The 25,860-nt window shown below is 38.7% G+C and overlaps 1 protein-coding gene, 1 long non-coding RNA gene and 1 other non-coding gene across 4 annotated transcripts; all 3 read left to right on the forward strand.

The window, feature by feature from the left end:
* Nucleotides 1-10,290: 10,290 nt before the first annotated feature.
* Nucleotides 10,291-21,127, forward strand: LOC106491923 (uncharacterized). 2 transcript variants are annotated; one of them, XR_010884262.1, is made up of 4 exons: nt 10,291-10,374; nt 17,497-17,678; nt 18,247-18,356; nt 21,110-21,127. It is a non-coding gene; the product is annotated as an uncharacterized lncRNA (long non-coding RNA). The 2 variants fall into 2 exon arrangements; XR_001293836.1 differs by lacking the exon at nt 10,291-10,374 and having other exon boundaries at nt 17,254-17,678.
* Nucleotides 21,128-21,660: 533 nt separating this feature from the next.
* RPS3A (ribosomal protein S3A) lies at nt 21,661-25,849 on the forward strand. Its single transcript, XM_067297814.1, has 6 exons — nt 21,661-21,765; nt 22,499-22,602; nt 23,827-24,014; nt 24,200-24,408; nt 24,997-25,106; nt 25,688-25,849. The coding sequence occupies exons 1-6, from the start codon at nt 21,704-21,706 to the stop codon at nt 25,807-25,809; spliced, it is 795 nt and encodes a 264-aa protein (XP_067153915.1). The 5' UTR covers nt 21,661-21,703; the 3' UTR covers nt 25,810-25,849.
* Nucleotides 25,345-25,414, forward strand: LOC136992293 (small nucleolar RNA SNORD73). Its single transcript, XR_010884485.1, has one exon. It is a non-coding gene; the product is annotated as a small nucleolar RNA SNORD73 (small nucleolar RNA).
* Nucleotides 25,850-25,860: the final 11 nt, after the last annotated feature.

Consider the following 25,860-nt stretch of genomic DNA (forward strand, 5'->3'; position numbering starts at 1 on the left):
TAGCTGAGCAAATTACAAACCAGATGGTTTGTTTTAAATAAGTGTGGGTATAGAAGTACAGTGGCATGGATCAATTTACAGTCTGGATATTCCAGACCTCTTCCTGAAAAAACAAATTTACCAGTAACTTCAGGAAGAATTTGCTAAAAGGTAAATAAGACAACAAAATTTTAAAAGTTACTGATCACCCATTTGCTTCTGTCCTTATTCTCACTAGTAGTATTAAGGGAGCTATGCTGCTTCTGCTCTGGCAATAAGCAGTCTGACAACAAATTTTCAGTGAAGATGCAACCAGGAAATGATTTGCTACAGAGCTAGTTAGACTGTATCTCCTTCTTCTTCCCACTAGATACACCTAAATATACATTGCTGGTAAAATAACTCTAGTTATTAGACTACATCAGCCCCTCTGCCCATCCATATTTTACTTACAACAAACCATGGATACACCTATGTAAAATAAATTACATTATAGCTGGCATCATGTTCACTAATACCTTTTCTAGAATGCTATAAGCAATGGTTAAAATCTTAGTTTGGACAGGAAATAACAACACCACAGTTATGAATGTGACTGCCAGCACCTTTCTTAAAGAAACTCTTTAAGCAAAGTTTAAGTGTGCTTTGAATGCTAGTTCACCAAGTATAAAATAAATTTGCTGTAGTTCTTACAAGTACCAGAGGTACTTATAAATATTGTATACTTTGCTTTCTAATTAGGTGTGATTTTTATTCACAAGGTATCACAGCAACATGACAGCATCAAAGATTTCCAAAGGAAGGATCATTTCAGAGACGTAGGCATAACTTGCAGATAGATATATAGGTATATAAAAATATATATATGTATATTTTAAGACTTTACAAATGTCCTTCATAACATCCTCCATGATATAAGAAGCTGGCATTTGTTTCATTCTATGGAGGAAAAGGGAATAAATCTTCAGATATGCATATGAATGTCTGTGTTTTGAAAATCTGACTCCAATGGCACTCCAAAGAGGCCAACAGGTGTTTTGTCCGGGTAATAAGAGTTATAGCATACTCTTGATATTGCACCATATGTGGGATATAACTGTTTGAATATGACATCTCCCTGTGTTGACACAAAAAAGTACAAACAAAAAAAATCCACAATTTTTCTGAAAAATGGCTTTCTAAAGTGAAGTGCAATATTCCTGATAAATATGCTAAAGGTTTTAATTATTAACTATTATTCTAAACTGATATTATTAAATAATATTTTAATTTGTCTGCGGCCTGATTTGGAAAAGCCGTGCTTTGATTTGTGTATGTGTTGGTATCAAACTTCCCATGTTTTCCCATGTGCAGAATCTACAGAATGTATGACAAGACTAGATATTTCATAGTTGCTTTCGTATTTGAAATTCCAAGAACAAAGAAAGGAGTAAGTTCCCTTTTTATCTTTCTTTCCCTGTCTCCCTTAGTTACATACATGCATTATTAGGAAGAAATGATAATCTCTAATTCAAGTTGCAAACATCTGCAGTTTCTTCCACAGTATTTGAAGAGATTAGAACTGTAATGCGGACACTTTCACTCTCTATGAAGCTACAGTGGGTCTGTATGGTTATATACATGCTGTATAATCTTGACATTTTAATCTTAGAATTCCCTGATGTCATCTTTTCATACACGTTTTGGATTTCTCACATCTATTGCTTGAGCTTCCCTACCTTTCTGTGGGTCATCTGTAGTCTCCTAAAGCATTGTCTGCTTTGTAAGATATGTCATAACCTTTATTTGAGCCTTTAAACTGGCTAAGTATGTATTTTCAAATGTCAGTTTTACCTGCCTGCTTTTAAGTATCCCCTGCCCCCACTATTGGCTTTGACTTTTGAGCTCTTCATCAGCAGTTAAATGTGGGTTTGCTATCCACTACCTGGCATAAGCAGAAATGAAATAACGTTCAGAACATTTTCTGTACCTAGTGACTTGAAGTATGAATTCTATTTATGGTCTCTCCTGTTATCTGTGTAGAATACAACATTTGTTGTTAATCTTTTTCTGTTTTCTTCTTTGTTTTAATGTCACATTAGAAACAAAAAATAAAATAAAATGAATTGCTAAAATCCAACATAATGGATTTAAGATGTTTTCATCTAACCTGCCTACTCCAGTAGCCAGCAAACCTAGCTTACCAGGGAGGACAGCAGTGTCATTTTGAATCCTATCAGATTTTCATACATTTTCTTAGAGATAGATAAATACTTCCTGACTGGCCTTGATTGCTAAAGGCAATGGGATATGTGCATCAGTCAAGGCAGGGAATATTCAGCAGGCTGCCAGTTTGGGGTTCCAAAGACAATTGTTTTAGTTTGATTTTTCAGGCAGATGAAACCAACGTTAAATTATCCAAGTGATCTGTTCTCCATTTGAGCATGTTTTATGGACAAGCAACCATGGTGATTACCTGAAACCCACCACCATAGACTACGTCAGGTAAAAGTTATTTAAAGTACAGCTGAGAACTGTGAGCAGACACCATCTTAATCCTTTGTCCTGGGCTCCTCAGGCCTGGTTACAAATCTGATGCTGGTTCTGCCCTCCATAATCAGGCTGGAAGTATTGAGTTAACGAAATAAAAAATGATACAAAGTTTTCTCTGTTCCAGCTCTGTTGGAGTTATCTGCGATAGTGAAGAGGTTCCCCCTCCAGTTACCTGCTTTATCATTTTGCCAAGCGTTACCACTGTAAAGCAAGAATGGCAAAATGGCTGACATGTCCCAACTTACTAACTTGATATCCCAGGCAGTGAAGTATACAGCTAAGGAGTAGACCCACTGCCTGTTTTGCTGCATCTGTTGCCTGAAGAATAACTTTTGGCAACTGGAGTCAGTAACCTTTCTGGCTGCTGCATCTAAATCTGGTAGGGCTGATCAGATCCCTTAGATTAAACAAGGATTTATTTCATATAAGATTAGAAAGCAAGTGTTCAAAATATTCTGCCACAGCTTTCTTCTGCTTATGCCGTCCAACTAAATTGATGTGTTCAGTTTTCTTGGGGCTTTTAGAGGCCTCAGTACCTCCAGCAATGCCAGGAAAAGTGTGGGATTAAGTACATTTTAGCTACAGAATACTCTCTGTGCCTTTAAGAAAAAAAGAGGGAAAAGAAATGATACATCATTTATGAAAAAATGCTTCCTGATCGTAAACATCAAGAGCTGTTTTTAGAATCCTTGGCTAGAAATTAAAATCCAAATAAAAAAGCTGCTTATAAATACTGTTGACCTCAAGTATGAGAGGTCCTCTCTGTTTTTAAAGAGAACGTAATACTTGAAGAGAGCAACATAATCTGAAATAAAAGGTGAGCTTTGCCTAAAGAGGAAGTAGTATGTGTTAGATGGTATTAATTTTGCTTAGTTTTATATTTAGTATGTTTTTATAATGTGAAATTTGTTTGTTTTTGTAATGTGAAATTTTATAATTTTATAATGTAATTTTTAAAAAGCATGTGGTATACCTTATTTACTTTTGTTTAGAAGAGTAATTAGTATCTCTCCTTTTTTCTGCATCGCATGTGTTCATGATTGGTGGATTGCAGCTATCTGTGTTTAAATAGCACTGAATTAATAAATGAATATTTAATAAGCCTCATCTTGGTGGCACTAGAAAATAAATTTCCATTCTCTCAGGAAATTATGCTGATAGTGAGCTAAAGAAGCTGCTTTAGCTCATTTCTTCTGTTCCTTTAGCTTAGAAAAGATCCTCAAAATGTCAGTGTAATTCCTTACAAGATCCAAGCTATGTCAGGAGATACCTTATCTCCGTCAAAGGAAAGAAAATACGAGCTTTTACCAAAGTGAATTCTGAACAAACTTATGAAACAACTCATTGTGCCTTATACTATTTTTAATAACCATTCCTTACTTTTCCTTTTGAGTCACATGCCCTTAGTTTGTTATTATTTTTCCATTCTCTCATTTGTGCTAAAGATGTATGTGCTGTTGTGAAAGTGTTCCTAAGAATCCAGTTTCCAGCAGCATTATAAGAAACGTTTACTTTGTTTTCTATTGTGGTAGTAGGCTCTGTGTTTTATCAGTTCGGGCAAAATAGAGACATAAAACATTAGCATAGAGAAAATACTACAAATCATGTTTCTTCACTAAGGCCCTATTCACTGAAACCTGAATTTAAATGACATATTCATCAGAACACATAACTATATACTTGAACAGTCTGCTGGATGGAGATGGCCTTGAGAATGTGCTTCACTATCTTCTATGCTAGACTGGAACTATTCTATTAACTTTTGAAAACAGATGTTCCCAGTTGGGCTGCTGCTCTGTCCTCCCATTTCATTACCCTGGCTTGCGTTGCACAATGTGACTTCTTAGGCACTGTTAAAACTGTCCAGCCAACCCTTGCTTTGCTGTTTGAAAGGCAAGAACAGAGCACAAAGAGTCAAAAAGAAGGAAAACACCTAGAAAAAGCTCCTTACTAGAGTTTTGAGGGGAATTACAAGTGGTTTTCTGCACAAAACTTTAGTATGATCTGAGAGGACTCTTGGAAATCCCCTACAAATCACATTTCACAGGAGCTAGATAAAGATCTGTGGGGTAAATGCAGTTACAGGTCTGTGGTACATCATAAAAGGGGATGAGTGACAAAATTAAACTTGAAATGTGATTATTGTGGAAACAGCTTACTATTATTATGTATTGTGATGCTGCAGTCATTCAGCTCTGTTGTATGGTTGCAAGTACAAAGATTAGTTGCTCTTGTAATGAACACATAAGCTATATAATCTCCATCTGGCTTTTAGTACTTCTCTGGATAGCCACACTCTGAAGTAAAAACCATTAGAAGAGAACAGAAAAGCCTGAGGATTTGGGATAAGTCACTGTTTCCCAGAGACAGCACAGAAACTAGTGACGACAAAAAAAGGAAAAGGAGGGGTTTCTCTGACAATTCATGTTATATTTGTTATTCTTCTTTTTAAACAGCTTTTATACATTTTTTGGACATTGTATTAATTTTGGCCTAGTTGAACTTATATATATATCTTACTCTGTCATACATATTTTTTGTCATTTTGCTTTCTCTTCAGTATAGCTCCCTCTGAAGAGACATTTGTGTAGGATTCAGAGGGAGGAGGTTCTGTTGGGGCGGAGAAAACTTAATAATGCTGTGTGTAGGAAGATGAGCAGGAAAAGGAAGTGGCACTGGAAGGAAGGAGAGAGACTGTATCAAAATGGTGAGGTGAAGGAAAAAACTGGTGAGAGAACAGCAAAAAGTAAGAGGAATGTGGAGTAAGAGGCTGTTTTAATAGAAAGAGGGATCAGTGGCAAAGAGAAGGTGCACAGCGAGACAGTCCATACAGAGCAGTAAAGAATCATGAGAATCAGTTAGTTATAGGAATGGAATGAAAACAGAAAAGTTTAGGAGACTGCAGCACTTGCTAGACTCTTCCAAAATGCAGTGTCTTTCATTTGAGTATTATAATAGCCATGTGCTTGCATCTACTGAGGAACATTCTTTTACATATTTACTTAAGAAATCACAATAAACTGAAGTGATCAAGGATTTTCTGAATAGATTAGCTGTGGTATTTTATTTATCAAGACACTCAGATCATTAAAACATGTATTGAAAGATCAGAGCTGGCCACTTTGCAAGGCAGCCAAGCACTGGAAGACAGTTGCTGATTATTAAGCAACAAATACCATGGAAGTCACTGTCTTTTCTGAAGATGAAAACCTTTTGCATAATCCTTTCTAGACCCACATATCCCCACTACATTTGTGAAATTGGAGATTCACAATTTATCAGATGACTCCAGTTAGCACTAACTGAAAACAAAACAAAACAAAAAAACATAACCCTCTCCCCCACTCAAAATGCTCTCAGTGTCTAGCTAGCTCTGGGGAAAATAGGAGCTCTGGAGAAAATCTGGAATTCATTAACTGAAAAGCCTCTAAAAAGATGAGACGCTTAATGCCTGGAGCTAGCCACAGGTGGTCCTGAAGTCAGAAGCTAGGAACATGTCAAAAAGACAGCTCTTCCTCTTGTGAAGAAGAAAGTGTAGACTATGATTAGGTGCAGGGTACCACAAGAACAGCCACTTACTCCACAGGCCAAGAACACACACATACTGACAAAGATTTCCATGTATTTGGCAGCAAGGCAGGGCTGAATAATTGTATTTGAGGCTGGCTGTGGTATTACTTCGTAGCAAAATTTTGCCTGAACTTAAGAAATGATTTGAGCGAAGGTAGTTCTATACAATCTCCATGGCATTATGGCCATCTTGGCTTGGTAACACTTGACCAGATGGTAACACATTGATAAGTAGTTCTACTGACGTTATAGCAATTAGTCTGTTGGAAATGCCAATACTGAACACAAAGGCAGTCCTGGTAATTACCTAGATGAATACTAAGGATGAAGTTTGTTTTCTTTATGTTAATAAGGGGTGAATTGTAGGACAAGTTGATTGAGTTGCATAGTGACTTAAATATGTTGTCAAATTATCACCCCAAACTGTTGATTATAATGTTATTGGTAAAAGCCAGAATAATACATCCCTGCAGCTCTTCCGTCCACTCACTTACCTATTTAAGAGGTAAGCCGATCCATTTCTGCTAAAGAGGATAAGCAACCACTATGGAAACTATTGATTTACATATGTACAGGTAAATGAAATTAAATTTGTGATATGCTGTTGTACTTTATTCAAAAATCAGCAGTATGCTGGCACCTGGAAAGCTTGCAAAAATTCTGAGCCAGGCTCTGATACACTGCAGCCACACTGTCTCAATCTAGTATCTCAAACTATCTTCCATTATTGTTAGCTAATGCAGAGTTTCCCTTTCTGCAGATTAAAAATATTATTCTGATCCCTAAACAGCTAGAAAGGAGCAGTTTGAGAATGGCACAGTACAGCCCACATATGTATCCTCAGCCTTATCAGAAGGCTACATGCCAGCAGTGCAGATTAAAGCCTCTCCTCAGCACCTGTGATTTCTGCAAATGTTCTGTGTGCTACCAGGAAGTTGCAGGTATCTCTCTGGTGAACTACAGTAAAACCAGTTGCCTGGACATGCAAAAGTGCAAGGACAAAATAAAGAGCCTAACAATTAGATTTCACAAATCCTTAGTGGTGTTCTGGAAAAGTCTGGGTAAACTTACTGTTCTAGTAATCAACTAGGATGCTTGTTACTCCTTATAATTTCAATCTGGAATGTAACTATTGCAGACAGCAAATGAGTTAGTCACTAGCAGAAAAAATACGGCAATGTTGCTTGGGAGCCTACACCTCGTCCAGTCAACTGCCAGAACATTAGTAGGTGTCTTGCATATTTCTTACATGTACCTGCAGTTCAAGGAGTTGAGTCTGAAATTTTAAGATATGTATGTAAGAATATTTGCACTGCACTGGTACTACAACACTGGTAAATGCAAAAAGACCCCAGATACCCAGAGTCTTTTCAAAACTGTTAATCTAGTGCTTCTCATAATGCTAAATTCACACACAACTCTTCAAGCAAAAATATTCCTGGGAGACTTTGGTTTTCAAATTCATGTCAGGAGACTAGAGAGGCATTCAGTAGGATTGTTTTAACCAGGGATATGCGTCAGATGAAGCTGCCATATGCTTTGGGTCATTGGCAGATGCCAAAGGAGATGATAGCAAGATCAAAAGAGAAAGGAGATAAAAAAGAGCAGGGGGTTAGCAAAGCGCATCTTATTTTCTTATTTCTGGTCCACTCAGGAATGATGATTTTTCAGGTGGGAGAAGAAGCTTAGTGGGCACTGAAAATCTTCAGATCAGAGCTTCACAAATTGTAACACATGCCAGTGTTGGCATATAGACCATTGCCAAGTGGCATGCTGTCCAGCAAAGAGGCAGGAGCTGCTACTGCCGTGGTGGCTTCCAAGAGTTACTTCAGCTATTACACTTCTTTCTCCTCAGGTTGGCCAGGTCCCCTGGAGCACACTACCAGAGGTCTTTTTATAGGTACTTACTGAGTCCTCCTGCAGTTTACACTGTATACATGATCCACTTCCGGATACCTCATATATCTGAGGTAAGATCTAGGCTATTTCAAATTCTACACTCAAGTAATTCTGAGGTAAAATCATTACACCCAAGGTGAGTTGTTTCCTTCAAGTGCAGTTAATATTGCACTACAATAATAATTTTTATTATTCTTAATTAAGACTCTTGCCTTTTATGACTTTTAATTTTTATAATTACTCTGTCAAATTCACCACTAATGGGTTCCCTTATGATAAAAAGCTAGCTTTCTTCTTCATGTTTCCATTTCTTTGTTACGTTCTTATGAGCTTGCAAATCTGTAAGCACTTTGCGCCATTTGTGATCCAATGTAGGGAGGTCATGATGTTTTTAAGGAGCTGGAATTCCAAAAAATTCATTTTGTATTTTAGTTTTGATTATTGCCACTTAAGTATAATTGCAATATCCAGCCAGTTAAAAGTTCAGTTTCATTGGAAATTGCTTTTTTTTCAGTAAACCTTGCTAATCAAAAATGTATGAGCAATGCTTTCATAAGTAAAAGAACAGTAAAATACTCTCATAAGTAAGATAAAATAAAAAATGGAGAGTGAACAACTTTCTGTTCTAACATGGCCATCTGTCATTTGTAAAGACATCACCCCATTAACCTGTCTAATCAACTCCATTCTTTTTTCAAAGTTGGTTAAGTAAGTTTATGAGGAGACATAGATGTTCATTTGATTAAATCTGTTGTAAAACAGCCTCCCTGGTGTTCTGCTTTGTGTGCATTTACACATATAAAGGTAATTACAAGTACACATCACTACTGTAAATTCCATGCTTGTCATATTACAGTACATGACATTTTCATTTCCTCCTGATGAAAATGAAATCTGATATTTTCTGTTCAAGCAATAATGACCAATTAGAGTTTGTTATTATTAATGTTTGTCCTAAAATGCTCCAAGTCATGAGGTGGTTTCCTCCTAAGAAGCTGAATTTCTGATGTGAAAAAAAGTTTTTGACATGTTGCTATTCCACCTTCAGCCTCTGCCTCTCAAGTCTGGTTATTCCTTCAGGAAGACATGGAAAGCCCACTGTGTAGGCAAGAACGTTACTGAGTTCAAGTTTAAAGTGGAGAGCTGTAGTAACATTGATTCTCCTCATCAGAAATTTCTGAAGCCTACCTCTGATCTTTCCGCCCTGACAATTTGCTTTTATCTCAGGGACCAGAGCAAGCGAATGTAGCTCTGCAAAAGACAGTCAGTTACGTTGCATCAGTTTCTGATATGATTTGGGCAGAAATCTTCAATGCCTTCAGATCCTACCAGTAATTGGAGAACTTTTTGAAACTCACTCTTTGAAGAACTGCCAAAGGAGTGAATACAAATAACTGTGCTATATCTGGGAACCACAATAGGAAAGCTCTTATAATTTGCAATCACAGTTTAGGTAAGTAGCTGAAATACCAAATATGTTTTAAAAGCTTTATCAGTCACTTAGATGAGATTCAAATAAGTGATATTTGATAAAATAAACCACTGTCAATTTCAGCATTTGGATATTTTGTTTCAATAGAGATGTATTGCCTGATTCTCCTTTTATTTAAACTAATTTTGTATGTGTCCTGAAATCCTGAGATGAGTGGATTTACACATACAGAGAATTTTTTGTAATGACCCTTTAACAGTGACTGAAAGCACTCTTATTTTTAGAGGAGCATTGACCACTGGGTTTGAAACCCAAACCTCTTTACATTTTATGTGAAATCTCTTCCCAGCAGAAACTCTCCCCTCCACAAATAGCTGGGGAGAAGGGCAACACACAAGCCCACAATGAAGAGAAGATGAAAGAAAATTCCAGATCATATGTGGAGGCAGAGAGAATTTAAAAAGAGCAAGTAGCTGGGAGCATGTCACAACACATCAAATCATGATGGAAAGGCAGAAGACAACTTTTGGAGTGTTCCATTTGGAAGATGGTAAAAGATCTGCTCTACTCTCACTGAAATCTGATGAAGAAAGCTTGCAGAGAATCTGTTGGGGATTATTACAATTCAATGAGTGGCCAGCACATCTCCTGGCTGATCTCGGGGTATGGGAAATTCAAAGGCAGCTTAAACATATTCATCCAAACCCAAATACACACCCATTATCTTGTCTCAAGCACAAAAATAGGAGAATGGAACATTTGTTCCTGGATCTTTCCTGTCCACTCCCTCCTCTTTCCCAGTTTTAAGTACCTGTGGCATGGTCATAGATAGAAAATGGCAAATGTTTCATCATCTTTTTCTTTTCCTGGAGAAACCTGACACTTTGAAAAATAAGCAGTAGGCTTATGCCACCCTTACTGTCTGAAAGCAACTGGATGTCATGTGGCAGCTCAAAATTCTGGTGAGTATAAAGTCACAGAGAAACCTATCATGAATGCTAACCCAATGCTGGTAATTTAAAAAATGGCATGATTTTGCACAGTTTGAGAACTACTTTACTGGCTCTTGCTTTTTCTCAGAAGTGAAGGGAGATGGTAGTAGCAAAGAGTAGACAAAGCAGTAGTAGACTGAAAACTCTGGACTTCAGCTTGTTCAGGGAGCTAGCAGACACAGTATCATGGAGAATGCTCTGAAGGGCAAAGGGGTCACAGAGAGCTGGTCAGTCTTCAAGGACAACCTCCTCAAAGCACAATCCTGAACGGCAGGAAAATAGGCAGACATAGCAGGAGGCCAGGTTGGCTGAATGGGAGACTCCTGGGTTCAAATGCAAGAAGACAGCGTATGGGGGGTAGAAGTGAGGATGGGCTCCCCAGTAGGACTAGAAGTATTGTGGACATGCAGGGATGGAGTTGGGTTGGTTAGGCACTGGAACATGCTGCCCAGAAATGTGGAATCCCCATCCTTGAAGATTTAAAAAACTTGACTGTAGAAGACTCTGAGTAACCTGATCTAACTTTGAAACTAGACCTGCTTTGAGGAGAACCAGATGACTTCCAGAGGTCCTTTCCCACCTAAATTACTCTATGACTCCAAATTCTTCATAGAATCACAGTCATATGGTTCAACCTAGACCAGTTGCTCAGGGCCTTGTCCATTTGGGTCTTGACTACAGGTGCTCTACTCCCAATTTTAATTTACATATTTAAAATCAACCCAATTTAAATGTAATCCTTGCTGCTTAATTTCTTGTAGTCTTTCTTTTCAAGTTGCTGTGTGAAATCCATGCACCATTACGTAGGTTTTTTTCTTGGAGGAGATGTCAGTTTTCATAGCAGAATCTGCCTCTTCATGAGGATTTTAAAGATGGGATCAATTAACAGAAATTGATTTAATATAGGTTCAAATTGTTTTTCTAACAAAATACAGACCAGAGACTACATTTCAGTTGTTTCTTTTTATGTGTATGGGCAGTTTATGTCTAGAGGCAGTTTATAAGAGTATAATGTAATATTTTGAAATGAGAAGTACTTCATGATATTGTTAGAAATTGTCTCATTTTGACAACTGGTAGTTATAAAAAAAGAAGTTTATGAATATTTTCTGATATCCAGTCACAGTAAGGGAAAAACCTATGTGTTAGCATAATGGAAAATACATGATATGAGAGTGTCAGGCCTTTCCTACAACATTCACTGCACTCTTATTCAACAAGTTATTATAAATGGGTCTAAGAATATTTACAGTAGGGAAGCGGACTATACAACTTCTTGATGGCACTTCCTGTACAATACTTCTGTAATTTCTTTGTCAGGATATCACATTATTGCACACCTGAGCTCAGAGTTGAGATATCTTTCTGCATAAGCCCACGCCTATTAAAATGCACTAAGGAATCTTTAGTTAGAACATCCCATTTAGCTGAAAGAGACACAGAAAAGAAACAGTAGTAAAGTTTACATTTTTGGGGAGAGCAGCTAGACAGATTTTGATGACAATGTCATAAGCTTTATTTTTCTGAATATACTTCCAGTAGGATGGCAATGTTATTTATCCATTTCAAAAGGATCTCTCTTTTTCAACCTAAGATATATCTTAAAAAGATACAAAACTAAAATAGATTTTATTTAGATGTTATTAAAATGTTATTATTTAGTTACATATAACCTCACTGTCTGAATTTGTAACTATTGAAGATGGAAGTCTTGCTTAAGGAAATGAGCAAAAACTAAATAAAGGATTTGGGATTCAGCTCTAGGAAATAACCATAAGTATCCGCATGTTTTTAGAGACCTGAATCACAGTGTTAGGAAACCATGAAAGTTGTGGGGGCCTGGATATAGTATTATTCCAGTGATATGTCTTTTTTCTGCTTTTTGAAAATGAGTTTTCCACTAAGATTATGACTGCCAGATTTCCTGCACCATTTTTTACCCTCAAATATCTTAGAGGCTCCCATCATCTTAACACAAAGTCTGAAAAGAATGACGTGGCGCCCGGACCACCTATGTGCCTGTTACTGTGACACTTCAGACCACTGGTAGGCTGAAGACCTACTGAAACCCTTGTGCGAGTGAATAGCCTTGCTCCCCGCTTACTAAATTCATTTAACTAGCTACATTGTCAGCTGACACTGCCAGCCATGCATTCTTTGAGATGAAACATGTTACTCTTTAAATAATAGTGTACATTGAAATATTTTTTCCTTCAAGGAAAAAAGAATCATAGAAATATCTTTAACTGTGGCATGTGATCTTTTCTATTTTTAATGTATCTGCTCAGCACAACTGATGATTAGATAAATCGACATTCAGTCACACACCTTTTAGACAAAAGCTTTTAAAGTCACATTTTCTTTTCTTAATTTGAAAGGGGTGAAGGATAAAATGCATGAGAAAAGTCAGATTTTTCTGCCAAATGCTGCATAGCGGAAACCTTCTTGTATAATGAAGTGTTAACTAAGTCATGCTTTTGCAGAATGATTTAAAATGTGATTCTACCACCAAGAGATTGTAAAAAAAAAGCAGGGCTCCATGGTGTCTCAGTAATTTTAGTATAAAATACGCTGAGTATGCAAAGAAAAAAAGGTGGGAATGTTTGTTTGGGGATTTTTTCCCCTCCTAATTTCCAGTCCTCCAAACTCCTCCTTTGAGTTTTTTGCATCACATGCATCATTACCTGGAATAAATTATCATCATACTAAATTGCATGATTAACTATAGCTGAGTTGGCAGTAGGGGGAGAGAGACTTTAACTTGCAGCATAAGCAAATTTGGTAGGAAATAACTGATAAAGAAAATAATCTCATTAGAACACTTTTAACAAAATAATCTTTTAGAGAAGAATCAGAGATTTAAGGTAAGGATAACGATAAGATAGAACAGCCTTGTCTAAAAAAAAAAAAAAGTGATATCCTGGTTCCAAGAAAACAAACTGCAATCAAAAACAACCAGTTTTATGGAAAAATATCAGACTGTTCTATAAAAATAGTATTTAAAATTTCAGAAAATTGAGAACAACAGAAATAAAAGCAAAATCTTGAGAACAAATTATTTGCTTAGCAAAAAATGAAGAGAGAATAGTTTTTTTCAGTGCAAGTACTTTACACAGAAATCTTCTAAGACAGGTAATTCTGAATATTAGGAGATACTGAAGTAGAATTTAAAAGACCAGCAGATTATAGAGCACAGGAACTATCTGGCCCCACCCTATTTAATTTGCATAAGTAAAAATTAAGAGACTGCATGTAACCATTCTGTATGGAGATATATTTAAAACACATGATTTTTAATTTTACTTAAAAGCAATCAAAATTAAAAATTAAAATATGTACATGCACAGAGACAATGTTTTGCAATTAAATCAATACAGCTGTGCAGCCACATGCAAAAACATGTCAGCTGTAGCAACAAAGCAAGCAGGCAAAAATTATTATTTAAAATAAATTTCTGAAGTATTGAGACAAATGCTACTCTATGGAATTCCACCTTCAGAATCAGTTATGCAACTTCATTATAAAAACAGCCATCAGAAATCTTATTTTGATCTAAATTGTAAATCTCCTTTCCTTATAAAACTGGCATAACACTTGCTTGTATCTGTCTTGAGAACTTAGGTGGCCCCCCATTCCCAGAGTATTTTGGCACCTTTCCATAACTGATGAAAACCAGGGCTCAGTGTGTGACCGTACAGTGCTACCAGGTTTTCCCTATCATATGACATGGGACCACCACTAATTGCCATGGGGAGAGAATGAGGAACTATAGTCTCACTGCCCCTTTTCTAACTCCATTAAACTTGTCCTTAAATCCTCTTATCATATATGTAGGGTAGAGGAGTGTATTATCTTTTTCTTACTATTTTTAGTTAGGTATCTATATCGGGTGGATGCTTAAATGCCTTGAAGAATATGGGCTTAAGTGACTGTGGTCAATATCACATAGAAATCTTGAAGAGGATCTTTGAAGCTACATCCTAACCATTGGACCTCTTTCTTCCCAGTGAAGCACACTTCTCCTCCTTTCTGTACACCCCACTCCCTCATAACTACACCTACTTTAGTGCACCCAGACCCTATCCCCTGCGTCTATGATGCTAGTTCTGTTCGGTGCCCAGAAAATCAGTAAGTCTTTGAGTGAATGCACCTGCAAGCTACACTATTGGAGCCTCAGAGTTAGTCGTTAGCAGTTGAGTCATGTGTGCCAGCACTTCAAATATCTGGTAGGTAAAATTGTATTATACTGTGATCTGATCCTCAGCAGATCATGAGGTACAGAAGTCCTTGCTCCAGGTGACTTTCCTCCTAGGACTTGCTGGGCCATCATCCTTTAAATACAAAATGAAATGAGTCCAGCCACCTTAGACATAGATCTAGCGCATTTGTTCACATCATTGTGCATGTGTCCCGTGCCCAGTCCACAGGACTTCACAACGAACTCTTCAGATAAATCTGATTAGACAGATTATCCATCACAGCAAAGGCAGCCTTGTCCAACCACAGGACTTAGATACTAGCTCTACCTGTGCAGCTCATTTTCAGAATCTCCCCAATTAATCCTCCAAAGCTGCAGCAGAAGGAAAAAAATGGTGATTTTCTAGGGGGAGGGCAGATATGGCCCATGGGAATCTCCCTTCCCTGCCCACAGCACTGGAGAGCAAGCCACAGCAAAAGACCATTTTTACAGCAATGGTGCAAAAGGGGCTGGAAATGCAGTGTGCTGCCCCATTATTTTTAGCACTGGGAGATGATCCCTGCTTGCAGTAGGTTTTTTTTATCAGTAATTTGTGCATTATGCCATAATGTTCTGCCACTGTTATTCAAAATATTTCCAGTATTTTTAATTGGTGAGGACCCAGGAGGGAAGAAAGCCGTATGCATACAAGGAAATAAAAACACAGAGGTTCTAATGTGACCTCCAAGTTTCAAAGGAACTAGGAAAATACTGTCAAATGATATATAAGGTTGTCTGTACCTAGATTTAGACTCTGGTATAAATACTTATAGCATACTAAATAATGAAAATTCAAAGCAAAAGCAAAGACAGAACATTAAATAGGCTATCGCAGTGCTATGAAAAAACCTCTATAATGACCAGGAACAAGCACTGCTTGGCAAAGCATTCAGACCCCAATTCATTCTGCCTAGATTACACCTGAATTGATGACTAATGTTACTCCAGTTAACCAGATGAAATTTAGGTTTGATTAATCTGTTCCTTAATTGCTGCTAATTGTAGGTATAAGTAAAGAGTTATATAGCACAATCTAAACACATTTCCTAAATTAGAGGCTTTCATGTATAATGTTAATGTAAGTGAATTTGCCACAGAAGCAGGATATCTAGCATGCAGTGCAGAGATACAAAGTTCTTTTTGCTGTGCTAGTTATTTCTGTAGATTCACCTTGTCAATAAGATTTGTTAATCCAGAAATGCAAAAACAGTTGTATGCAGTTATCTGGGAGGAGGAGATTAAAAATGAACAGCTTGTGTTTTACATTGATCTTAAGGTGTGTGAAATTTGTGAATAGTATATATAAATACCCTTTAGTATGCTTTATTGCAACTAAAACAAGAGGGAAGATTGACTTTTTATATCTAGTAAGAATAATATTTCTGGTTTAGATACTAAGTAAAATGCTGATAATTCCTTCCTGAAATATGAACACATAAATAAATTATACAAGAATACTTATTTTGTTATACAGTATATTCATAAATATTAGATCTAAAAAAGTCTCAATTACAGAAAACAACAAAAGCTAGCTAAGTCTCTTGAGGTTTTCCTCTTATGGAAAAAAAAAAAAGTGATCATGTTTGGATTCTTAAAAGTTCTGTCCAGAAGTTAAACATGATTATATAAATTGACTGCATAGATTAGAAAGGAAGGCCCAACACTACAGTAAGATTTTTGGAGAAAGTTTTTTGTTTTTAATCTGATTGGTTTAAAAGTATATGTTAAATAAAGCAGGATTTCTGTTGATTACTTGATAACTAAAAAAAACTTGCACCATTCTAGTGAAGTCTTTTTGATAGGAACTGCTAGTTCTTGGTGGCTAGTTCTTGGTGGCTATTAATCTTGTGGTACCTATTTTTTTAAACTTCCTAGTTAGGAACACACTTTCAAAAAAAATCTCTGACAGCTGTAGCAAGACTAAAATGTTATAAAAAGCATGATCATTTAAATAGAATTCCATTTTGTTTAGATTGGAAACATGAAAGGACAAGAATGAACAAGACTGTCATGCCATTTTTAGAAAACAAAGTCATATCCTGAAGTGTTGACTGAGCTGTATGCTTATAGCTCTCCTTGACTTTAAAGTTGCCCTTTATTTCATCTGTGCTGTGTGATAAGGGCAGTGGTTTCTCCTTTCTTCTAAACTGTAGAAAGATCTCTCTTAGGGACTGATTTGATTAGGGAAGCTGAGAATAGGCAAGTTTCTGATACTTACATTGTTCCTCTCTTCTGTAAAAATTAGTAGAAAAGCATACTGCAGCATCCCTCCATGTAAAGAAAACTGATGGCAATGGTCAGTAGTGTCTGGTGGCAGAGATGGAGTCTCAGAACTATTGAGCAGTTTCATGGGAAATGGAGAAAGCTGGAGGAGGAGATGGAGATCTTGATTCCTATACATTTTCAAAGATTTATAGGGAACTGGATGAAAGGGCCTGACTTCTGCATTAGGAAACTGCATCTATTCCTAGGTTGGGGTTGCAACCCCTTAGGAGGCAAATACACCTTTTTGCCAAAATTCTTTTTCCACAAAACCCTCCTGTTATGAATAGAGATGCTAGACCGTTGTAATTAAAGTGAGAACTTCTTTCCACATGCTGAGCTGGCAGCAGCTAGTTTCCTAAAGAAAGCAACTATATTTATGATGCTAGCAATAAAATACCTTACAGTAAACAATCTTAAATCTCATTTACTAAGTGTTTGCCTAGAGGCAATCTCTAGGATTGCTGTGTGTAATTTAGTCATGGTGAGATAAATTTTTTACTTGTAGAACTATCAAACTTTTTCAGCAGAAAGGATGCCATTTTCTTCAGCTCATTTTTGCCTTTTTCCCCCTCTTCCACTCCTATCTGAAGTGCTGATTTAGTTACAAGGTAATTTCAAGGATCTGAAAATGCCTGAGTTCTGCATTGTATCCGAACCAGAGAACAATACAAATGATTCCTGGTATTTCCTAGAAATGGCTGATTTTTGGAGAAATTATTTTCTTGTTCAGCTAACAACAAAGAAACAAAGATTCTTGGAGCACTGCTCAACAGTAAGTGTACGTAGGGCTTCGTGGGATGCTGCTGTGTATTTGTGGTAGCCAGCTATACCTATGAAAAATTAGGGCAAAATGCTGCTCCAAGCACAGGAGTGAAAGGCTGTGGGGTTATTTGCAAAAGAAAAAAATTGACAAGAGCAGCATCTAGGACCTTTTTTTTTTTTCTTGAAAAACTAATACACTGTTGAAGGAGATAAATGTTTTGTCATCTTCTGAACTTAAGAGAAGTTACTTATGTTTCCATGCCCCAACTTCCTAAGTTTCCTTCCTTCCTAAGGAAGAGGAAGGGAACAAGAGGAAATTTTACAGGGCATGGTTGATGGTGGGGGGACAGGGAGAGTCAAGAGTGGCCCTGTGCGTTGACTATTTCAGCAGTGAAAGACGGTTGGAGGGGAAAGGCAGCAAGACAACATATAACAAGCCTGCTTGGAATGCCTGTTGATTCCTTTTGGTAATCTTGGTACCTCTGCTTATGCCTGGGTTCTTCAGGAAGATGTATGGAATTAGAGTATACAACTGTGGAGAAAAATGTGTGGCTTTTTCTTTGTGCATCTTCTTGCAGGAATGGATGCTAAAGAACCAGAATGAAAATAAGGAAGAAGGAAAATAAGGATATAAGGAATAAGGAAAAAATAAGTGTGTTCTACTCGCTGCAACAACAACCTATTTCCTGTGAGTGGAATTCTGAAAATGCTTCAGTACTATATAAGAACATTGAGAATAATTATAAAAGGTGCTGTCTTCTTAATTGTAGTGGTTACTGTGCAATATTTAATTAATACTATATTGTTTAGAATCCATTATCAGTTCAGTGTTTCATAGAGGGTTAAGCCATTGATTATTTAATGGCAATTAGTTGCCATTAATATCTTAACTTTGAGACGATCCAGCTTGTCTGCAACAAAGCTATATTTGGGGTTGAGGGGGGAAGAGGGGTATCATCTCCAACTGGGAAGTCTCTTAACCACAAAGCTTGATTTAATTAACTACTCTCTGATACCTATATTTAGAAAGCTTTGCTCTTTTTAAGAATTAGAGCAAGCCAACCCCATTCAATTATCACACTCAACAGGAAAGTGACTAAAAAAGGAAAAAATAAAAAGGCACCAGGTCCTTCAGCTTAGTTAGAGAATTGCAGGCAGAGTTCTGCAGTTTGAGAACTAAGAAGGAAAGAGAGGAAGGTGAATTCTCTATTCATTGCAAAGAAGGTAGGAAGGAAGGGTGAAAAATGCCTCCTGGAGACATAGTTCATAGCAGATAGACACTCTGTTCTGACAACCTGCCTGTTGAGACAAAGAAATTCTGTTGAGAGAGAAAACCAAAACCCAACTTCCTGTGTGTCAAAGTTTGGAATCATAGAAAAAGCTAGGATGTGAAAAACTTTGGAGGTCATCCAGTCTGACCCCTGCTCAAAACAGGGCCAACTTCAAAGTTAGATCAGTCTTAAATGCACATTTCCTCCTGAAGAAACTATGTAAAGACAGAAAAAATAAATAAATAAAGCCTTTAACTGCTAAAGGCCTTTGAAGTATTTGCTCAGCTTTCCAATTCTTTTGAAATGCTGGATGGTAGCATCTGGCAGAAGTGTCAGGCTGATTGCATCAGGTTCATTGTGGCTTTATTTCCAGCAGGCTTTCTAAGGTTCTTGCTGGGCACCTCTCCTCCTCGGATTTTATTTTTGGTGTTTCCCCCCTGCAGATCACCTCCCTTTTCAGCTGGTTCCAAACTCATTTAGGAGGGGAGTATCAAGACAATAAAATCTCTGAGGTTGGTACATGGAGGAACCTTAAAGCTCAGGAAGCCTTCAGTTACTGTGCAGGGTAAAGACCAAGGACAGTTACTGTCAGGTAAACAGGTCAGTTGTGGTATCTGACTGAGAAACTACTAGGAAATTCAAGAAGTTCTCCTCAGGAGATACGTAGTTTCAAGAGCTATAAGAGGTATTTTATTAGTGCAAGTGAGATTTTAAAGTTAACTCTGTCTGCTGCAGGGAATCCTAATTAATATTGTGCCAACAAAGCAGAATAATTGAGATGAGGCTCTTGCAGCTCTGCAGCCTGGAGAAGGAGGCTGCAGCTTGTCATAGTGGGGGTCACTTTACCCTGCCATTCAGGAGAAAAACATGAAGACTTCTTTTCTTCAAGCCTGATTACCTAAGAGGTAGTGAGCAGGAGGTCTGCTCTTGTCTGATTAAGTTCTCAGTCTGATAGGGTGAGGTACTGATAGAATCCAGTTGCTTTAGGCATGCAGATGAAATTCCAGGCTGGCATGAAAGAAATTGATGAAGTAATCAGAACTCTGCCTGCTGCTCTGGTTTCGTTTGTAAAATATAACAGATGGTGTTTGTGTGGCTGACAACTGCCCCTTCCCAAGTGCAAGATTTTTATTACCTTGGACATGTTGTAACTCATGAGTCATAACAGATTCACAAGCCCCAAGCAGCTCATGCCCCAGCCTCAGACCTGTGCGGCAGGCAAGCAGCTGTAACACTGCAGAGGGATGGAGCCAGGATCTGCTGCCATGCCCAAGGCTACCCATGCTTCTGGTCTGGTACACCAGTTGTCAGGCAGCTGGTTAGTTTAATCTGTGGTCTGCTGAGCACCTGTGCCCGGCATGCAAGCACCCAGAGTGGGACGTGGCCTGTGCTGCGGCTGGTGTGACAGCGTATTGTACGTAGTGATGGAAGGCAGACCCGCCAGGCAGCAGCCTCGTGTGACAGCCTCTTCCCGCCATGTAACTCCCTGTGCTTTTCTTATGCCCTTGGCATGTGACTCAAGTTGATGAGTGAAAGAACATGAAAGCAGGAACAAGTAATTGAAGAGCTGAACTTGGAATGCTTTGAGTGGGTGTTTGGACATTTCTGTTACAAAGCAAACTACTAAGAAACACAGCCTGAACATCTCACAGTATTAATTATTGTGCTTGCAACACTTTTATCTAAAAGGATTTCCTGTGTCTGGGATGTAGGAATCATATGATGTCAACACTTAATTATGTTCTGTGTTTGTTTGTTTTTTTACAAGTTTTGCCATGATTATGAAGACTAATTTGTAACTATCTCTGAACTAAGTATGTAGAATACATATGGCAATATTTGTCCATGTCTGTAAGAAGCATGATGTAACACCCTGGAAAGCATGAGCTACAATTTAAGTTGATTAATCATGATGAAGCTGAAGGGGGTCAGTATGATTATCCAACCTGACCTTCTGTATAACTCAAACCACAAGTCTTCTTTAAATGAATTTCCATTTGAGCCAAAACATACCATTAGGAAAAAACACCTATTATCAACTTAGAGATGCCTGGGGCAGGGAGGGGAAGGGGTAAAGGCAGTCTTTAAGTTGTTCCGAAGTCTAATTAGACTTGTGGGTTTTTTTTAATGCCTTATTTCTAATAAGCATTCACGTATTGTGAATTTACAGTTGTTGGATCTCACGTAGTCTATCAACCAAAGGTAAGACAGCCTTTTACGATCATATTTCCCTTCCCCATGTAGGTACTTAATGGCACAATTTCATTTTCTCTTTGTGAAGCTTTGTAAAGTGTCCACGTAAATTTTAAGTGTGAGGGAGTTTGTTTGTAAAACTTCTCCACGTTTTTTTCATCGTCTCTTTTATTCTCCTGTCGGGGCACCGAATAGTGGCGGTGGCCGCAGCGGTGCCAAACGTGCGGTGACACACGGCCTCTCGCCGCCAAGGGCCCTCCCTGGCGGGCTAGTGCTTTGCGCCTCAGTGCTTTGCCCTTTTTCGCCCTGTTGCGGGTGGCTGGCAGCTGCACGCTCCCTCCTGACGGGGCGCACAGCGACGACGCGCCGGCCGGGCTGCCTTCTCCCCCCGCGCCCGGAAGCCCCGTTGCTCGCGTAGCGCCCGGCCCGGCCCGGCCGCCGCCCTCCCGCTCTCGCGAGAGGCGCCCCGCTCTCGCGACATCGCCGCCGCCGGAGCTCTCGCGCGAGCGGCGCTCTCGTAAAATCTCGCGCGAGCGGCGGCTTCCGCCCTTTCCGTCGGCGGGGCGGCACCATGGCGGTCGGCAAGAACAAGCGCCTCACTAAAGGCGGCAAGAAGGGCGCCAAGAAGAAAGTGTACGGCGGGCCTGGGGGCGCCGCGCCGGGGCGGGGGGCGCCGCCGTGCGGGCCGCCGCGCCGGGATGCCGCGGATGCGGGGCGGATGGCGGCGGGCCGCGGATGGCGGCGGCGGCTGTCATGGCGGCGGCGGGAGCCGGCCCCGGTGTGGCGGTTGGCGGGGGGGAGGGGGCTGCCCTGCGGCGGAAGACCGGGCCGGGCCGCAGCCTGGCGGGGAGGCGGCGGGGCCGGGTCTGGAGCCGGCCGGCGGCGTGCGTGGCGCTGGGGCGCGGGGCTGCGAGCGGAGCGGAGCTGGGCGGCCGCAAAAGCGGGGCCACTCTGAGGCGCGGGGCGGGCTGCAGCTTTTCCCTGGTGCCTGTTAAGTGCTGCACTCCGGGGTCTTTAACTGAAGTGAGGCCTTAACAGAAGTGTTAAAATACACTGCTTGTTTTATCTAAAAATGACAGCCTGAACTGTAGCACTGTATTGCTTTTCGACGTTCTAGCCCCGTGATGTGTCCGAAGTTGGTTTCCTTCTTTCTGAAGTACACTAGAATTTACGTATGCTTCATTATCAAGTACAGTATTAACTGTGACTTCATATACTTATTAACCTGTCCATCTTAAGCTTGAAAACACAAAATTTTGAAGTTTGCATTTCCATTTCACAAAGCGTATGGGGAGGAAGTACTTACTTCAGCCAGCTTTAACCCAAAAAATGAGTGAAAATCTTTTTTGCTTTTATTTAAATTAAGGGTTGATCCCTTCTCCAAAAAGGACTGGTATGATGTCAAAGCACCAGCAATGTTTAATATCCGAAACATTGGAAAGACACTTGTCACCAGAACTCAAGGAACTAGTGAGTAGAGTGGTATTATGCAGTAGATGCATGTCTGTTTGTTCTATTTGATAGTACTAAATGAGAATTGGGTGAAGAAATGGTGACAAATAATTCTTGTTCACAATAGTATAAGGTAACGTAAAATAAAAAAAGGAAAAGTTCTAACTTAATTGCTTGATTCCAGTAATCTTTCTTCAGTTGACGAAGTTGTTTAAACCAATGGGCTTGGTTGCAATGATTTAAAGGGGGAGGTTAATGCAGTGTGACCCTTGTTGGCACAAGAGTAGCAAAGTGTGGAAATGATATGGAAAAACATGCCTGAAGTTTGTAGTAAATAGCTATTGAGGTAACAGTGAATTTGAGAAAAGTTAAGAATTAAGGAATCATTCTGAATATCAGAGCAGGAGATGTGGAGACTGTCACAGGAGGCTGTGGTCATAATAGGATCATAGAGACTTTTTCTTTGGAAGGGACTGAGATCTCAAGCTTTTATGCAAGAGATCTTTGTCATGTGTAGAATTGCAAACATAATGGGAGCGTATGTAAACTTACTACTGAACGGGTAAAGGATTTTATTAATATATATAATACGAGGTATGGGTAATGCTTAGGTTGGTAGGGAAAGGAAACATTTGTTAGTGCAGAGTGATCTAGATGTAACAAAATGTTCTTGAATGGTTAGCCGCATAGTATGGCAAAATACTTGCGTTCTGCTTTCCCACTTGTATTTTAAGGTATGCAAATTCTTAATACTGTTTTAAACTATGCATGTGAAACGAGTAAAATTAGGGTCACTGCAAACAGTATGAGTCAGCTAATATTAAAATGGTACATTGTTAGAGGCAGAGCTGTGAAATGACTTGACTGTACTCAGATGTTTGTTACTTCTTTATCTTTGAGCACATTGCTTTTTATGTTTATCTTTTCATTATTGTATCTCAAAATACTTTGCAACCTCTCCCCCCTTTTTTTAAACTATTAGGAATGCTGGAATTTACACCGTACTGATGTTTGTTTTTAGTATCTGACTTATTGTAGAAAGACTCCTCACAAAGTTAATAAAACAAGATACTTCTTTAAGTTGATTTATTTCTGTTTAAGGCACATACAAACTTCAGAGTTACAAAGATAGTGGCATCACCTATTATTAGAACACATCAAATGGAAGTTCAGCATCTATCTAGTTTGAATAATACTTTTCTAAGTATAAAAAAAGGTATTTTATTTTGTTTCATAATACAGAAATCGCCTCTGATGGACTTAAGGGTCGAGTATTTGAAGTGAGTCTGGCTGATCTGCAGAATGATGAAGTTGCCTTCCGTAAATTTAAACTGATAACTGAGGACGTTCAGGGCAAAAATTGTCTGACCAACTTCCACGGAATGGACCTAACTCGGGATAAAATGTGCTCCATGGTCAAGAAATGGCAGGTAAGTAGAGAATATAGTCTGCATTGCTAGCATTGTTGCTAGTATCTTTAGGAAAGAAAGTCACCATTGATATATTTTAAACTTATGTTTGAAGTGGCATCAGCAGATACTAGTGAATGTCAGATGTATATTTCTGAGAAACCTCTCTGTCATGTTGAAGATACACGACTATGTTTCTCCTTTAGACAATGATTGAAGCCCACGTAGACGTCAAAACTACCGATGGTTACCTGCTGCGCCTCTTCTGTGTGGGTTTTACAAAGAAGCGTAATAACCAGATCCGCAAGACTTCGTATGCCCAGCATCAGCAGGTTCGCCAGATTCGCAAGAAGATGATGGAAATCATGACCCGAGAGGTGCAAACCAATGACCTCAAAGAAGTTGTCAATAAGCTGTAAGCTTTGGTTATGTTATTCTCTCCACCACCACCATTTTAATTATTTGTGTTTATTTATTGAGTACTCACTGTACTAGTGCTGCACTTACTGTGTGACATAGAACATGCAAGGTATCTCATCTGTGTTGAAAAGCTAATGTGCCATTTTCTTTGCGTGCTCTCTGTCTCAGCATCTTGTTTGACTTCCATTAACAATTGTGTTTGTATAAATGTGAAATCAAAATCTTGGAGATATTTTTGATTCATATTTCTAAAATTGTAATTTTGATCAGCTGGAGTTGTGAATGTTATAGGTTCTTCTGATCAAATGAAGTTTTTGGAAGTACAGTGTTTGCTTCCAAAAGTCGGATTGCAGATTCGGTGTCAAAATGAGGACGCTTGCATTATATCCCTTATAACATTGCAAAGGAACTATATCTTGTTGCCTAAACATACTTGAAAAAATTGCCAGAGAGTGAAGGTGGTATTGAAACAAACTCCTGCTTAATATTATGTATTCTTAAGGATAATTTTAAATATATGCTGCTGATTAGAAGCAGGTGAAATTTGAGCATTCTGATACTGATTTGCTCTCTGACTTCTCAGGATCCCAGACAGCATTGGCAAAGACATAGAGAAGGCTTGTCAGTCCATTTACCCTCTTCACGATGTCTATGTCCGCAAGGTTAAGATGTTGAAGAAGCCTAAGTTTGAATGTAAGTCAATTACTGCTAACATCTAGGGTTTTAAGAGGGACAGTGCCATTTTAAAATGTGTCTGCTTTTGGATAAAGACTTTTTAAAGCAGCATCACAGCTATAGCAGTTAAAAAGCTTGTCTGTCTAGTCCAACATTGGCTGTCAGGTTTGAAAGCCAAGTAGTGGTTATTCAGTTTGGAACATTTTTATGTTCTTGTCTGAAGAAGCTACCAAATGTTTAAAGGTTCTGGTTTGGGAATGAATGATGACAAAATGTTTCGGTCCCAGATGACTTGAAATGATTTTATTTTCCCATATTCTGACATTCCCAAAACTTCTTTTCTTTAGAGAGAGGGAAAAAAAAAAAAAAGCTTAACTAGATACTTCATTCTGTAACATAGTTATTGCACTGCTAGTTTTTGTCCGACTGTGTCAGTTAATTATGCAGTCTCCTTGCACAAGCTTTGTGGAATTGACTTTATAATACCTCCATTAAATGTTCTTGTGGTTTAATTTTAGATGATGACCAGTTCAATAACTGCTTTAAAACTGCCTTAAGTAGGTGTATCTCTAACCATTTATATTACTTTTTCTTTTTAGTGGGCAAGCTCATGGAACTTCATGGCGAAGGTGGTGGTGCTGGAAAACCCTCTGGGGATGAGGCAGGCGCTAAAGTAGAGCGAGCTGATGGATATGAGCCGCCTGTGCAAGAGTCCGTCTGAAACTAAAAATGGCTCAAAAATAAAGTTTTAATATACAGAACTAGTGTTTGG

The sequence above is a fragment of the Apteryx mantelli genome, chromosome 5 (genome assembly GCF_036417845.1).
Source record: "Apteryx mantelli isolate bAptMan1 chromosome 5, bAptMan1.hap1, whole genome shotgun sequence".
NCBI lineage: Eukaryota > Metazoa > Chordata > Aves > Apterygiformes > Apterygidae > Apteryx > Apteryx mantelli.

Excerpts from the sequence above, each read along its gene's own strand:
- RPS3A (XM_067297814.1), top strand. The coding sequence starts at position 21,704 with ATGGCGGTCGGCAAGAACAAGCGCCTCACTAAAGGCGGCAAGAAGGGC. Across the intron at positions 22,603-23,826 it reads CACCAGAACTCAAGGAACTA|AAATCGCCTCTGATGGACTT; the intron begins GTGAGTAGAGTG and ends TTCATAATACAG. Across the intron at positions 24,409-24,996 it reads AAAGAAGTTGTCAATAAGCT|GATCCCAGACAGCATTGGCA; the intron begins GTAAGCTTTGGT and ends CTGACTTCTCAG.